Genomic DNA, 15,876 nt, shown 5'->3' with positions numbered 1-15,876 from the left:
CTGCCTTGATCACGTACGGTGCTTATCGGGGGCGAACGATCTTCTGCCTCGGTACTGTAAACTGCCGCGGTAACCGTTACCGGAACGGTAACGTCGTCCATGAAATGGGTGAGCAGCAGGAAAAGAAAACAGGACGCACGTAAAATGCGCACTGGCACGTTCTTATCGTTCACGAAGCAGTGGCGAAGGGTATAGAGCAGGCAGCAGATAAAGGAGTCTTGTTTGAAGAGGAGCCTTTTGCGAGTATGATAGAATTCGGTTTATAGTTTGATGAGTTTTAGGAAACATTATTACACCTATTTAGTGCACATTATTTAAAAAGAAAGAATAATAAGGTCTTCTTGTTGAAGTAACTGAATCCCCTGCACAAAAAGGGCATAAAACTTGCTACTCTATAAATCACAAAATGATTAGGCAAGCGACTGCCTCTATCATACCCATCGGCGTGAGCTGGCATTGAGCAAATCGTTTGCCATCGCGATTCCTTTCCGTCACTGCCACTTGAAAGGCATCCGAAAAGGGGAAAACTCAAAGAGAAAACCATACGGCCGCAGCCTAGCGTGAGGTGAAGGGGCAACCGGGGGCCACTCTTCACAGCGATGCTCACCTCCGATGATGATAATTTGCATAGTAGATTGGATCATGAGATTAGTCCGTCTTTCCGCCACCGAACGGTGAGGGTGTTTGGTTGTTGTTTTGCTTCGTTACTATGGTGGTGTACGTGCCGCCAGTTCCCTTGTTTGGAAGGAAATCAAAGTCTACGTCACCACGACCGCGACCACCATCACCACCGGCACGGAGCTGCGATAAGTCGTGACATTTTAATAGAATGATCACTGCGCGATAACGAGCGTATAATTTCTTAATCAACTCGCGAGCTTGGAATTGGGTGAGTCTCTGTAAGAGTGAAGGAGCAGAGCGTTTTGAGTTACAGAGAAGCGGCCAGTTTTGTACTCGGTGGCCACTTGGGCGCAATCTACCCGCAGAACGAACACGTGCATTTGCTGCGCCAGTCCTTCGCAACCGGAAGTATCCTGTGGACAGATGTTACGACGCTCGACGCCGCGTTAACCATTTATCGTTGGGCAGCCCACGTGTGCGAATGATAAATCCAAGAAGGTTCTTTTGCAGTAAAAAAACGAATAAGAAACGGGTTCCTTTACGTGTGGTTGTACCGTTGGAATGCGACCGGAAGTAAAGAAAACGGACCGGGGGTTTCGCTTTACAACTCGCTCGCGTGTTTGCCTGGGGAGGGTTGATTTGCATATTAAGGATTTGCTTTTTATCATTGCTCCTAAACCCACCCGGACAACCCTTCGCGAAGATAGGTACGGGAGGTATGAAGTGAAGACACTCGAAAGGGGTGCTGATGTACAGGGCTGTGGCACATGTGGGCAGGATGCGACTTTCGACGGCACACGTGTCCCGCGTTGGCTGGTGCCAGGTGAGCGGCACCAAGTACCAATCTATAAGTGCAATTACGAGCATGTAGATTTTCATTCCTCCCGGGTTATGTGTGCAACAAATGGGCAAAAGAGAGGACACTCTCGAAAGCAGACACGAGTGACAGTTTATAAAAGGTTGGAGCATCTGTTCTAGAGTTTATTAGCATGTGCAGGTTGAGGCAAATGTGCAAACGCGACAAAAAAATGCATAAAATTTTAAGATTGAATGTTCTTTTTAAAATGCAAAAAATTGTTAACATGTGGAAGGTAATTTATGCAAAATAAAAAAAGTAAAAACCACTTGTGTGCCATCCGTAGTAATCGTTGAACTCTTCTATTAATGTGCTTCATTAAATCAAAGATAGGCCTTTTGAGAAGTAAAGAATGGAAAATGGTACTAGAGCAGGAATTGAAAGTAGGGTTAAAAGGGTGTTTATTATAGAACTTAATCTATATTTTCAATTTGTTTTGAAAGAAATTAGACCTAAAGCTAAGAATTTTACTTATTTTAATTTCAACGATGCCTAAATTTGCACCTTATACTGGGAGAAAGGGTCTTATGCCTTTCAAGCTGCCTGAAACTATGCAATCCGCATTAATCAATCCCTCTTTTAGGACATAAATGTTCCATTTGAAGTCATTTCAAGTTGCTTCAACGCTATGTTCATCTTAGAATGATATAATGCGAATCTCTCCGTCAAACACACTTCCTTCACACTATTCGCAAGCATCAAGCATCAAGACCTAGCACAATTCATAATGCCACCGGCACGAGCCAACTGTCAGCGAGTTGGCGTGAGCATTTAATAACACACCGCAACTGCTCGGCTATGCGCCTACCCGAATGAAAAGGCGATTGAATAGCGAGGCAAAAAGAAAGGAAAAAAAACACACGCCGTAGCATAATTAACCGGAAATCGCAACACGCGTCCGTGTACTGTTCGAGATTTTTTGCCCTCAGCTGCCGATGTCGGTCGAAGACGGCTTTCTTCACCACGCGGAGCGCGTCCTTTAAGACGGATCCTGTAGCTCTGTCAATGCCTGCCTACTTTTGCTGCAGTTTGCTGGTCGCGCGCACACGTACAAGGACACGCACACCGTACTGGCGCGCGGCACTTCACAATAGCACCTGGGCTGGGCGGAGAAGTTTCGATGCGATCAGAACGCTCCGATCCCTGCGCGAGAGCGGGACACGCAAGGTGGGTAGCAGTAGCGCGGCAGCGAACAAAACCGGTACACACGAGCCGGGGCTACTTCCGGTGTGGCGGAAGCGTCCTGGCAGCAACAATAGACCCGACGGCACCGGGGACACAGGGGTGGTTTTGTTTTGTGCAAGGCAAGGGCAACGAAATCCTAAGCGAAGGAAAAATGAGCCACGCACACAGCTTCTCAAGGAGCCCGGCCTTGCTGTCCCCGGCAACGGCTCGAGGACTCCCGTGGTGGAAGGTGCATTCTGTTGCATCCTTAGGGAGTGTGTGCGTGTGTGTGTTTGTGTTGGAGAGCAAACGAGGGCTTGCAGGAAAAATCTGGCCAGCTCTCGCGTACACTCTTATTAAAATATCAAATTATCCGTTTGCAGTGCTCCTCGCTTGAGGCAGCAGTATGTGCGACCACTGCAGTTGACAGTGATGCAATTTGACAGGCGCTAAGTGATCGTAGTACAATGGAATGGCTGGAAGGGCAAAGTAGGAGCAATCCAAATTGTGCGCGCACAATCAACGAGACTTTGCAGCTTGACGGCGTCCATATGTTGACTTGCGACAATGGGGGAACGTTGGTGCAGAAAGCGTTGGAAAAAGGTCAAACGAGAGATGACAAAAATACGGACTAAATGAGGGTGTTTTGATGTTCTGAGGTTCGGTCCTGGCATAGGATTTTAATGATCACGAGGGGCATTGTTTGTTGTTAGCGTAAAACAAAGCAAGTGGCTAATGTGCCTACTTTAAATTGTCTGTTTCTTGTAATATTTTAACTGACGAAATTTAAATGCAAATAAAAATAATAATTAAAGATGTTTTAGTTAGTTTGATGTTGAATGAACAGTAGGTCACATAGTTGATGTTACAGCTGCATTGGATTAGTTCTAAAAGACGACTTGGAGTGATCGCAAAGTACAATATACACTTACAGATTTGTCCTTTTCGAAAAAAATAAGTGCACTTTGCTTTAGTTATTTGATTTATATTGAAATTTTAGTTTCAAAAAACAATCTGTTTTATTGAGATTTGAAAAAAAAATTAATCTCCTTCCACATCATGCCCACAAGTTCGCCATTTCTGCAACTTGTTCGATATTGTTTACTAACAAAATAATCAAAGGAGTCGAGTACTCCAGCTTAACGAATGTTTCGTTAAACACGTTAGAGCTGAGCTTGATCAGTACAACTGGAGACAATTTACCTTTGATTTTATAAGAATTTTGGTTTTTTAGTCTTCCGAGTTTTGTGAAATTCTCGCTATCAAATATTTTCAAAATATTGAGCAAAATGACCAAGAAAATCGAACGCCAAGAAATCCTACGCAGCTGTACTGTCTATTCCATGAACCATTGGATAGATATTCCACTATATGAATATTGCAGCCACTCGAATGTCCTTCAAACACTTTGATCACTCTGTTTACACTTGCCTGTATGCATGGTCAAACAGAGCAAACGGCCATTGTTTCGAACAAAGCTATCAATCCGTTGGGCCTGTTGAGACGACTCGCCTGCCAAGAGGGCATCCTTCATCGTAGAGTAATACCGATCCCGTCTCAAAAGCCTAGACGTATGGGCCGTCTAGGCCCCCATCTGCTTGTTTACAGCTAGTGCGATTGTTCTGAAGATACTTCTGGAGGCACCCACAAACAACGGCACCTCCCGCACCCAAATCCACAGTCCTGATCCCAGAAAAATCCCAGCCAACCCAACGCAAACAGTGCAACAAAAACTGTTGCCATGGTGAAAGTACAGAAGTGCACTGTGGAGAGTATTTGACTGTTGGGCCTCCGCTCCTCAGAAGTTCATCGGGGCACAGTCGGGGCAAGTGTGCAATTGAATTTGTGCTTTGTGCAACACGACGCTCGTCGGAGCATCCAGAGATGGGAAAGGATGAGGCCTAGGCTACACCACTCCAAAGGATTGTGATGGCATTGCCTCCAGGGCCTGGCCCGCTTCTGCACGTCCGTGTTTGTAGGACGTTCCAAGAATAAAAAAAAGGACAAACTTAGGCACGTCCCAATGTGTGCTACAGCCGGGCGGCAATTGAAGTTGAAGAATTTCCTGCCCAAATGCACAATTCTCCCGTACGGTTGGGGTGCAAGAAAAATGAAGGCAATGCTCCACAAATGCCCGAAGCCATCCCGACAGAGGGAAGCATCCGCACTTCAACAGGCGAACGCAAAGGGTTAATGCCTACGATCCTGCAAAGAAGCAAATCCCAGACACACACACACTCCTTTCGGTGAATGCTTCCTTGTCCGGTGAGTTCTTCATTAATTTTGCATCGTTGGCACATTGTTTGGTGTGCTTTGGTCAGGACCGAGGCCAGCTGAAGAAACGGGCATCATGCAACACTGCGTGCCTTTGCCAGCCCGGGAATGAGTCGGCCCCTCCACCGGCTTTTGGTACGTGCTGTCCGTACTGTCTCCAGTCATGTGTTATCCAGCTTGAGGGATAAGAATTTCCGTAAGCGGAGCGGAGAATTTTCGTTGCCAAAGCGATCTTACTTCCTTCCGTGCGAGTATTTTGTTTTGCGAGACGGCGTACGGCGTACGAATTGCTCCGGCATCACTTCCGGCAGACGGACGGACAGCGCCCGCGTGCGTCTGATGTAATTCTATCTTGCCTACCTTTTTCGCAACCTAAAGAGCGCTGCTGCGGAGGGCGGGAGATCATCAGATGAAGTGACAGGATAGAGTTGGAATTGAGCAATCGGGTCGTCATTGTTGTCGGGGCCGTTGCATCTTGTGCAGCCTACATTGAAGAGAGGGAGAGAGATAGAGTGAGGAAGAGAGATTGCTTCATTAATGTGGCACGAACAATAAGACAGGTGCTTCCTTCCCGAAGCGCTGCTCACATAAAGCACACGACCTCCGGTGCGAAGTGGGTTTTCGGAAGAAGTGTGTGTGCCACACGCCAGGTGATTTTTTGCTTATTATGTTCCGTGCGCAATGTTCAACCTTCAACGATGGATGGAGGGCGGATGGTTCAACTACTTCTAGGTTTAACGAGGTTAGGGTTAGCCGGGTCTGTCATTTGATGAGGAGGAGTTGTATCATTTTATCCGGTTGGATATCTTGAGGTGTGGCAAGGGGTTAATTGGTAAAATGTGCGATACAAATCGATAACATAAGGTGACTCACGCAGTTTAGGCGCCGAGTTTTGCTTGTCTTTCATCGATGTACAGGGGTTTTCAGTGGTTCTGATACTGTTGGAATTATTGTTGAACTAATTGTGATAAGAAGTGATACGTTCCAACCTTGTCTGCAATTTTACAGCTATAACATTACAAAGAATTCAGTAAATATCTCACAAGTTTCAGAATGGTTGAAAACCCCTGTAATGAATCAATAAAGTAATGATAGCAATGCAGGGTTTTTCAGATGATCTGATAACGTTGGCATTTTGTGCGACATTAAGTGATACATTTCGGCTTTGTTTGTGGTTTGACATGTGTTGAATTAGCGTCACAGGGGTCCAGAAAGAGTGCTAAAAGTATCAGAACCGATGAAAACCCCTGCAATATTATATTTAATTATAAACTAAAAAAAAACATGTTAATATTTCTTTTGTGTATTATGTTTTTTTTATCCATATATGGTATATTGTTACCCAAAATGAAGAATATTTAGCTTCCGTATTATTAATGACATATAATTTACTTATAATTTGTACTACATCTCGTGAAATTTGAATATTAGCGTGATGATGTCTAGTTAATCGAACATTATGTTAAGTATAATATTTCAATATAAAAATTGTTTCAAACTCCCTCATTTGTCATCTCTTTAATTTTTATGAGAATCTTGTTATAAAAAAAACACATTTTAAGTTCATCCGGTCTGTAAATGGACGTTAAGTGACAAATAATGTTTTTCTAAGTACTATATTAACTCATGTGTATGAGATAATTGCAATAGTTTGATGTTTTGAATAATTTGAGCACTTGAAACTATTCATTCTCAATTTTGAACTTTTATGGAAACCGTTTTTATAAATTTGCATGTGTTTTGTTGATATTGATTGATGTCCTTACCAAAAATATTTGCAGGATAACTCAACTAATTATATTCCCCTCTCGCAAGGAGAAGGAAAATTAGCTTATCCTTTTTATTCGACCGTGACAGGACTCGAACCTGCAATCTTCGGATCCGAAGTCCGACGCCTTCTCCATTAGGCCACACGGTCGCTTGTGTCTACGTGGCGTTATCTACCATACAGCTGCTAACCCAAGCCGGTAGCTCGCCGCAGTCTTCGTCATCATCGCCGTCGCCGTACGGTCTAATGCGGTTTTGCGATTGTGTGTACGAACGATTGCTGTTTGTTTGTTTCTGTGATTTTTGCTCACTAGTTTCTTTGCTGTGCGCACTATTTCTTCACGCATCGGAGCGTGCGTGTCTGCGGGGGCACCGCCGGGGCGGGCGCTCGTTCTTGTGCGATGCGCTCGCAGTCGAGCGCTCACAGTCGCCGCAGCCCCCTTGCGGAAGGCTGTTGCGTTTGATTGTGAAATTATCGCAACAGTGCTGATCCGCGCATTGTGCCGGTCTGGACAGCGACCGCGTGACGGCGATGTGATGAGATTGAGATGGATCGGAGTGGGGATGGATACACACCACACCATGTGTCTATTTTTAGCACAGGGCTGATCGAAGAGAAGTTATTGTAATTTGAGCGCCCCATTACAAATTTACACAGTACGACTATGTACGTGTGTGGGGTGGGAAGGGCGCTTGCAAGTAGTTTACAATCGAGAAAACGAGTGAAAGTTTGGGTTTTGAACGTAAAAAATACACAAAATATCACATTTGTTCATAAAATATGTCCAAAGTTGTCTCAAAAAGTGTGTTTTATCTATTAAAAAGTATTGAAAAAATGCAGAATAATTTACCAGTTGCTATATTCTATTAAAAATACACAAATACTTAATATATATTGAATCATTCATTTTTGGTGTATTCTACCCATAATCTGTTTCTCACACATCACCAGTATTAAATTAGTATTAATTTTTTTATATTTTCCAATCAATTTGATACGAAAAGTAAGTTATTGCAACCCACATTTTGGGTTTTTGGTATTAGTATAATGCAATTTTATATTTGTTTGCATATCAAGATAACCAGTTTCATTTGAATACTATATTTAAATGATTTCTTTTATTTTCCCTCAAGCTATTGTAAACACTTTGTTCTTTATTAACATATTATAAGTTCACAAGTATATTTTTCTGTTAAATTGAATAACAATGTAAAGCTTCTATTTAAAAACTATAGTAAACATGTATTTGATACAAATCGTTTAAAAGTTTATACCGTTTCGGTAAATATTTTGTATTTTTATTATTAATGTTCTACACACATACTAAATAAGAGATTGCAAAAGTGTCTTTAGGAGTATTGTACAGTAATGTTTTCAATAATGTGATTTTATATGATTGTTGATGTTGCAAAACTAACATTAAACGTTGTATATTGTAGTGAAAGGCTTAGATGGTATATAGTTAGGTCTCAGAATTTCTCATGAAATGGTATAAAGTCGATTCTTATTTTAAGTTTGCACATTTTTATGTTCAGTCCAATAATTCGCCATAATTTGCCCAATAAATCAAAAAAGTTTAAATTTCTCTCGAATTCACATGGTTTGAAAGCTTTCCGTCTTTAATAATCATAACACTCAAACAAGGGAAAGCTGTACCGATGATTTGATCAATAGAATAAATTTGTTTAAAAGACTACCCATTTCGGTGGCTCCGCTAATTAGGCTGATGCACAAAAAGGTTTGCAGAAAAAAGCACACCTTCTACACCGCCTCCATACGGCGTCCATCGCAACCGCCACACAAAAGATTGTTCATATTTTCACGCTCCAGCCATTTCGCTCTTTTGCCGAAGCGAACGAATAGCATCAACGGCACATGGGCGGCTATTGGTGGCAGAGTTGGGGCACGAGCTTTGGGGGCCAATCTTTCCTATTTAATGTCACTTTTCCCTCGCCCTCCCTGGCTATATGTTGAGCTTTCCGCTTAACACGTAACGCTAGAAGCTCGCCTTTTTTTCGCTTCTTCTTTTGCTTTCCCTCTCAGCTCGACTCGGTTGATTCTATTTACTGTTTGCTTAATGGCCTGCCCTGCCCATCCTGCATCATGCATTCCTGCACTATCGCGATGGCTTGCTTTATCCTTGGCGCAGGTGGAGCGTGGAAGGACGCACGGATTCGGATTTGTCAGCCATGTGCCAACGGTGGTCTTTTGAAATTAAAATAGTGAAAGAGAGAGCGGCGAAAAAAGGAACAGCCTTACACCACCACCACCACCATCATCTTCATCCCGCGCGGTGGGGGCCATTCCCGCGGGGTCTTCCTCCTCTTCCGTCGAGCCACCACAACACACCGCTGCTCAAGTGTACGATAATGAGCTAACAAGAATATAGCAAACGGGCCAGCCAACCGACCCCGGCGTAATGGAGAGGACCCACACACCTTGCCGCACACCCCAGGCACCACCTTTGTGTGTGCTGCGCGGATCTTTCGCTGCCAGCGAAACACAGTACCCCGTAGTAGTGTATGTTTGCTCATCCACTCAGCTCATCCTCAGGTCGGTTGCGCGAGCGAAAGGCCGCGGCATCGGCATGGCGTTGTCCTTTTCCGTGAAAGTGGCGAAAGCGCCTGCGTCAGGGCAAGCGTACGACACATGGAACAGGCCAACCACCGTCGACGATTGAAGGCGTCGGATGCCGACGATGAGCAGTCAGCATTGACGTGGCGAAAAATAACGGGGCGTCACCGAAAAAAGGACCTTTTGCAAACTGGAGGACTGCTCCGATGATGATGATGATGATGATGATGATGACAGTGAGGACGAGCTTCTGCTGCAGAGGTCGTTGAGAAGGAAGAGGAGGTCATTGCGAAGTGTGCAACATATTGGCCCTGCCTTACATACACACACACACGCACACAAAGGAATGGAAGGACAGCTCAAGGATGGTAAGGAGAGAATAAAAAAGGCTACCGACGACTCGCCGGGACTCAGGACTCAGCCTGAAAAGGCCACAAAGATTCTAGTGCGTACCTTTCACTCGACTGCCTGTGTGTGTGTGTGTGTGTGTGTGTGTAGTTGTGTACATAGAATGTCCTTTTCTACACCGTGGCAGCAGTTCGAGCAGTGAACCGACCCAGTCCCTTCGGTCTTCGGTCGGGTGTCCTTTTGCGCGTTGTGGCAGTGTGTGCGTGTCGAATGCGCTCTCGCTCTTTCTCTCTTATTTTCTTTCTGTCTCTCACTCTCTCTCTCCGTCTCCTTGCGCAGGCTGCAAAATGTCCTGACGAATGAGCGACACGGTTCGCGGCAGGCTGTGATTTACCGTGCAAGGCAGGGGAAAACGCTGGGCGCTTTCGAGGGGTTCGATCCGTTTCCACTTTGCCGTCGCACCATCATCAACCGTCATCGTCGCCTGCTTGCCGTTGTGAAGGGGAGGGGTCTAAAGAGGGCTGTTTTAGTTTTTGCAAGGGGCCCGGGCAGCAGGCTGGTTGCTATTCGTCCTTTTTTGCTTCGGTGTTTTGCTGGTGTATTGAATTTTTGGCTGCCAGGGGCTGCTGCTGCTGCTGCTGCTGCTTGGTTGCTGAGGTTCTTCAGCCGTCTGTGAGCCGTCAGAACAGTCTCGACTGCCGAACCGGGTGGATCTGAAGCGTCCCTTGAGGTTGCAAAGCGAATCCGTTGCAAAGACGAGTTGCTCGTTGTGTGTCTTACGAACTAAAGACGCACTGAAAAGACGGTGCGTGTGCGTGTTTGTGTGCCTCTGTTTACATCATCAGGGGAAGTGTGAATTATAGGAAACAAAAACATGCGAGTGTGAATTATTCCCTTTTTGTTACAAGAACTCAATCAGAGCCAGTCCGGGCATTATCAATTTCGCTAAAGAAACACTTATCCATTAATTCTTGTGCATATGTGTCTGTCTTTCTGTATGTCTGTGTGTGCTTCTGTGGATGTGATAAGACGCCTCATGTGGGTTGGCATAAATTAAGAGCGTAACTGAGGACCACTTGTGCGATCAATTGAATTAATTTCCTTAATTGAGTTTGCACAACTTCCGCTGGGCAAAGACTTCAAGCCAGAGTGTCAAGTGTGTGTGTGTGTGAGCGTGTAAAACAATTGCCGTCAAGTGGGTTGCGCAAAGTAAAGCGTAAATTAAAAGCTTACTGTAATATGGGAAGACGCTAGCTAGCTGGAATGCTGGTACGTGGCTTGGAGTGAGTTATTCACAGACGGCTAAGAGACAATTGTGAAGGAGGCTGCCATCGTTTGGTGTATTTGTGATAAGAGAGAGAGAGCGAGTTACGGACACTTTGGAGCCGTAGTGTTTTGCTGGACGGAACGGAAGCGGTCGGGTCATTCCAGCCAGCTAAATTCAATCGGTCAACGATCATTACAACATGGTTTATTTTGTACGTATGATTTTATGTGTGTATTGTAAAGATAAATGATGAATAGTTTTAAAGCATTGCGAGGAGGGTAGAATCTATAAGGAGAATACAATTTTTGAACAATGATTATGAATAATAGTATGTACCGTTGTAACAAGATGATCTAGAAATTGTATAAAATGATAAGACAAAAAAGGAGGATTGCAGGATAAATTCTCTATTTTAGTAACTATAGGTAGAACATTTTCATTTGTTAGTCATTTTAGCTACGAAAACATTAGTTCAGCAAGCTTCAATTCCTATCCTTTCTCAATTTGAGACTACACAAAAGCCAATTTTTTTGAAAATCAAATAAATAATTTTCTTTTTTACCTTTAGTAATTAGCATTGAGAAGATGTACAATTTCAGTGTATATTATAAAAAAAGATCATTATTACAAATATTTGTTTGCATAATTCTGTTAAATTTCTATGTTACTTCTTTTTGAATATTCCTGTTGCTGTATTTATCGGTGCTTTGATGAATTTCAAATTGCTGAACAAACACTTTGAAAGACATATTGAATATTTGCTTTGATTACTCGACTAAACACCAGCAAAAAGGGAAATAAACTTTAAAACTTGAAGTAAATTCTAAATAAGATAAGATAAGAAACAAAAACAGATATAAGGTTTAACGTATGCATAAAGCAAAAGTAAGTTGAAGCCAAGCTATGAATAAACAAAGTAAAACAGAAAGATAAATACAATCTAAACAAAAGTAAGAAATAAGATGTAATAAATTATACACAAAAAAGACAATGATTCGGTTTAGGTAAAATCATTCTGTTTTTTTAAACAAAAAAAAACAAACACGCAAAATAATAGAAACTAAATGTTTTTATTGATTTTTGTTTGGAAAAACTTGCGCGTCAATATTGAACCAACAAAATCTATTCTCACATTAATTCAAAGAGCTTTAATTGAGCTCAAGAATGGATTTTAAAATTCAATCACCTATATTTCCATGAGTGCGTTCCACACCTCAATATTTGTATGATTTAAAGGAATGTTCCCTTTGTTCCTTTAACCCGTTTCATTGTGGTGGACCGTGGACAATTGTTGAATTATGAAAGCAGAATTAGTGTGTGTGTTTTTGCAAAACAAACAAACAACAGCTGCAAAAGGTTGACCAATTTGAAGGGGTATTAATGGGCATTATTTTCATCCAGGACACTGTTTGCCAAAATATAATTATTTCGGAGGGATTAAACAATGTAATGAGGCAAATCAGTGAGAATGGTATGAATTCCGATGGGCGTGTATGCATTGTTTTAAATTGAATTCAACCGCTGGACATTGCCGTCGGTTAAAATAGGGAGGACACGCGTATAGGATTGTTCAATCAATCATCTATTTTTTGGGACGATAGCATGTGGCGTCTGTTAATGATTTGCCGTACAAGATGAATGCTAACTTTTCTCCTGTTTTTTTTCTCTATTTTCTTGTACAGAGTCCCCGTGGCATGCAGGAACCGTGTAGCCCACCAGGAGTACCGCTGACAGCGAAGAGTCCCACCATGGAAGGAGCCGTCCCGGACACGGAGTCCGCCGCGGACAATGGGCCTAGTCCACATGGGCCCGTCACCACCAACACCACCACAACAACAGCCACCATCAGCCGGCCGGCCGCTAAAATTCAGCGACCGAGCGGTGGTGCCACGCTCAAGTTCTCGATCGCCAACATTATGGGACAAGAGCATGAGGATGACGAGGAGGAAGATCGTGAAGAGGAACGGCATGATCGGGAGCATGAGGAAGAGGACGAAGAGGACGAGCTGGAGGACGATGTCGATGAGGACGATGAAGATGCGGTAGTGGATGTAGCGAGTGAGGATGAAACGATCGAGCTTTCGATGGTTTCACCGGGCAGTGGAAGTTCGTTGCTGCGGAAGCGTCGCCACGGCAGTCACGAGAAGTCGATGAGTCCGTTATCAGCCGCCGGCTCTAGTCCCTGCTACGAACCACCGACAACAACGGTCAGCTCCGTTGCGGAAGCGTACGATTCCGCCTTCAAGAAGTACGTGCCCAACTCGATGCATCCGTTCGTGGCGAGCAACCGGCACCAGGAGTTGCTAAGTCAGTATCCGCTGCTGTACTACCCGGGACAGTTGATGTGTGCAGCGGCTCAGTATGCCGCCCTAACTCATCAGCAGCACCACCAGCAGCAGCATCACCATCACCATCACCATGCGGCGGCTGTGGCGGCTCTACACCCTTACGGAGCGCCCGGGCGGCTTCACAGTCCTACCCTATCGCCACCACCGACGGGTGCGAGCCTGCAGACGACGACCGTTGTGCAAAGTGCCAGCGTCCATGGTGCCCACGGTGCGATGAATGGACGTCATTTGCATGCGGGCGGTCATCATCAGCTACTGTCTGCGGCGGCGGCTGCTGCGGCGGCTGCAGCAGCAGCGGCGGCTGCCACCGCCACCTCAGGCGGCAAAACAGGTTCGAAGCGTGCGAATCTGAACCACTCCACCAGCAGTACCTGCTCGTCGCTAAGCTCCAGCGGTAGCTCGGTGGGTGGCTCCCCGGGCGGCAGTGGTCCCGATGGGTCGTTGAATAGTTCTTCCTCCTCATCGGCAGCCGCAGCAGCAGCCGCCGCAATGGCGGCTAAGCAGAAAACGTTCGCCTGTCCCGAGTGTGGCAAGGTGTTCAATGCGCACTACAACCTTACCCGCCACATGCCCGTCCATACCGGTGCACGGCCATTTATTTGCAAAATCTGTGGCAAGGGTTTCCGGCAGGCGTCGACGCTCTGCCGGCACAAGATCATCCACACCTCGGAGAAGCCGCACAAGTGTCAGACGTGCGGGAAGGCGTTCAATCGCTCCTCGACGCTGAACACGCACACGCGCATCCACGCGGGGTACAAGCCCTACATTTGTGAGTACTGTGGCAAGGGGTTCCATCAGAAGGGCAACTACAAGAACCACAAGCTCACGCACAGTGGCGATAAGGCGTACAAGTGTACGATCTGCAACAAGGCGTTCCATCAGATCTACAACCTTACGTTTCACATGCACACGCACAACGACAAAAAGCCGTTCACGTGTAAGATCTGTGCGAAGGGGTTCTGTCGGAACTTCGATCTGAAGAAGCATATGCGCAAGCTGCACGATGTTAGTATGGGCGGAGGGCACAAGCGGTCGAGAAGCTGCGGTACGCCTCAGCAGCATCATCACCATCACCATCATCGGGGTTCGCCGCTTACGGCACGATCGCCAGTACATCAGCACGCTTCCTTGCCAGCGCCACCGGCGCCCCCGATGACGTCCGCATCTGCCCCTCCGATGATGTCGAGCCCTCCGAGCGGAACCGGATCACCTCCGGCACACCTTCATCCTGCTCAGCAACCTCCACCGCAACAACAACAACCGCCGCATCATCTGCACCATCCACTGCATCTGCACGCGTCCGCACTGTCTCACGTTGGTCCTCCACATGGTCACGTTGGCCCTTCGGAGCTACAGTCCCGCACATCGCCCGTATCCTGGTCGAGTGCATCCATCCTTCATCATACAGCCGTAGCGGCGGCTGCTATGCGCAACGGAGGCATGGATTACGGCAGTCCCTTTCTCATGCCAAGCGGACGGCACCATCAACGGTTGGCAGCGGCAGCTGCCGTCACCGACAGTCCGTTCATCGGCAAGGTGTTCTGACAGAAGTACTACCAGCAGGCGGGCATTAGCTTCGGTGGGCTGTCACCCGTGGCAGCGGCAGCGCAAGGTAGTAACGCAACGACGGCGGCCATCACTGTAACGGCGGTTGCTTCGGCGGTCTCACCGTAAGAGGGCGCTCACCCACTCACGCGCTTCTCCTTGTGGCGAAGCGCGCTTTGAGTCGCAGTGGTTGCTTTGATTGTGCTGCCCGGTGTAGTAGAATTAGAGTAGATGAAGTGTGTGCAATAGGTCTGTGTGTGTGTGACAAACGCCAGCGTGATTTGAAGGTAGCAAACAAAAAAACAGATTCTAGGAAGAGTAGGGAAGTTCGATTAAAGCAGCGCTTTGCCCCGTTCCCAGTTAAAATGCGTCGTACCTAGGCAGAAAGGGACGGAAGAAAATGAATGGTTTTGTGTGTTTTTAGTGGGTAAGCAGGTGAGAGGAAACAACGTCATCGTCGTCATAATGCCGCGTTAGGAATTTAAGCTCTGTAGTTGTAGTGTGGTGGACATATGTTCTTGTTGGGGTTTGGGACAGGATCGCAGGATCGATTAGAAAGAGGCTATCATCAATCTGGGGATTTACGAGGGTGAATTAATGGAATTAATACGTTGATCGATATTATTAATATTTAAGTATATATATACACACACACACACACGCGTGTAAATGAAGTGAGCTAAATAAATCATTCGCATCGGTAAGGGATGTGTGGAAGTATGGAAAAATAACATAACTACATTTATTGATTGATATTTACTTGTGTAATTTTATTGAGAAATTATTGATGTTATTCTGTGTGTTTCTGTTCTGTTTATCCCATGATTGGTAAGTAAGTATAGGTACTGTTCGTATTAAGATTCTACCTTGTTATTGGAATTTTGTCTTTAGTGGTTTTATTGTTTCGTGATTTATTACTCTTTTTTTATCTGATTTTACTTTTTCAGCGCTTATTTTAGTTTTTTAGTTATGCTCTGAAATTGGGGTTTATTCTACATTTTAAAGTTTTTGTTCAAAGTTTTTTGTGTTATTTAAGCTTTTATTTGCTTCTTTATTGTATGTGGAATTTAGTTTGTTTCTTAGTTTAGATTTCCTCAAAGATGCTTACATT

The 15,876-nt window shown here is 45.1% G+C and overlaps 1 protein-coding gene and 1 non-coding gene across 4 annotated transcripts in view; one reads left to right on the top strand and one right to left on the bottom strand.

The window, feature by feature from the left end:
* LOC120903905 (fez family zinc finger protein erm) overlaps nucleotides 1-15,501 on the top strand; it is a 32,161-nt gene extending 16,660 nt beyond the window's left edge. Inside the window, exons 1-2 of one of the 3 annotated variants that reach the window (XM_040313575.1) lie at nucleotides 4,737-4,906; nucleotides 12,555-15,501. In XM_040313575.1, the coding sequence (XP_040169509.1) occupies nucleotides 4,892-4,906; nucleotides 12,555-14,765 (2,226 nt within the window). In that variant the 5' untranslated portion in view covers nucleotides 4,737-4,891 and the 3' untranslated portion in view covers nucleotides 14,766-15,501. Of the gene's footprint in view, nucleotides 1-4,736; nucleotides 4,907-10,218; nucleotides 11,084-12,554 lie in introns of those variants that run through there. The other 2 variants (XM_040313576.1, XM_040313574.1) reach the window with 2 other exon arrangements.
* On the bottom strand, nucleotides 6,761-6,833 carry Trnar-ucg. Its single transcript has one exon. It is a non-coding gene; the product is annotated as a tRNA-Arg (tRNA).
* Nucleotides 15,502-15,876: the final 375 nt, after the last annotated feature.

Source organism: Anopheles arabiensis, chromosome 3, assembly GCF_016920715.1.
Source record: "Anopheles arabiensis isolate DONGOLA chromosome 3, AaraD3, whole genome shotgun sequence".
NCBI lineage: Eukaryota > Metazoa > Arthropoda > Insecta > Diptera > Culicidae > Anopheles > Anopheles arabiensis.
Note: the sequence above shows the minus strand (reverse complement) of the source record. Positions and strands in the feature narration are given on the sequence as shown.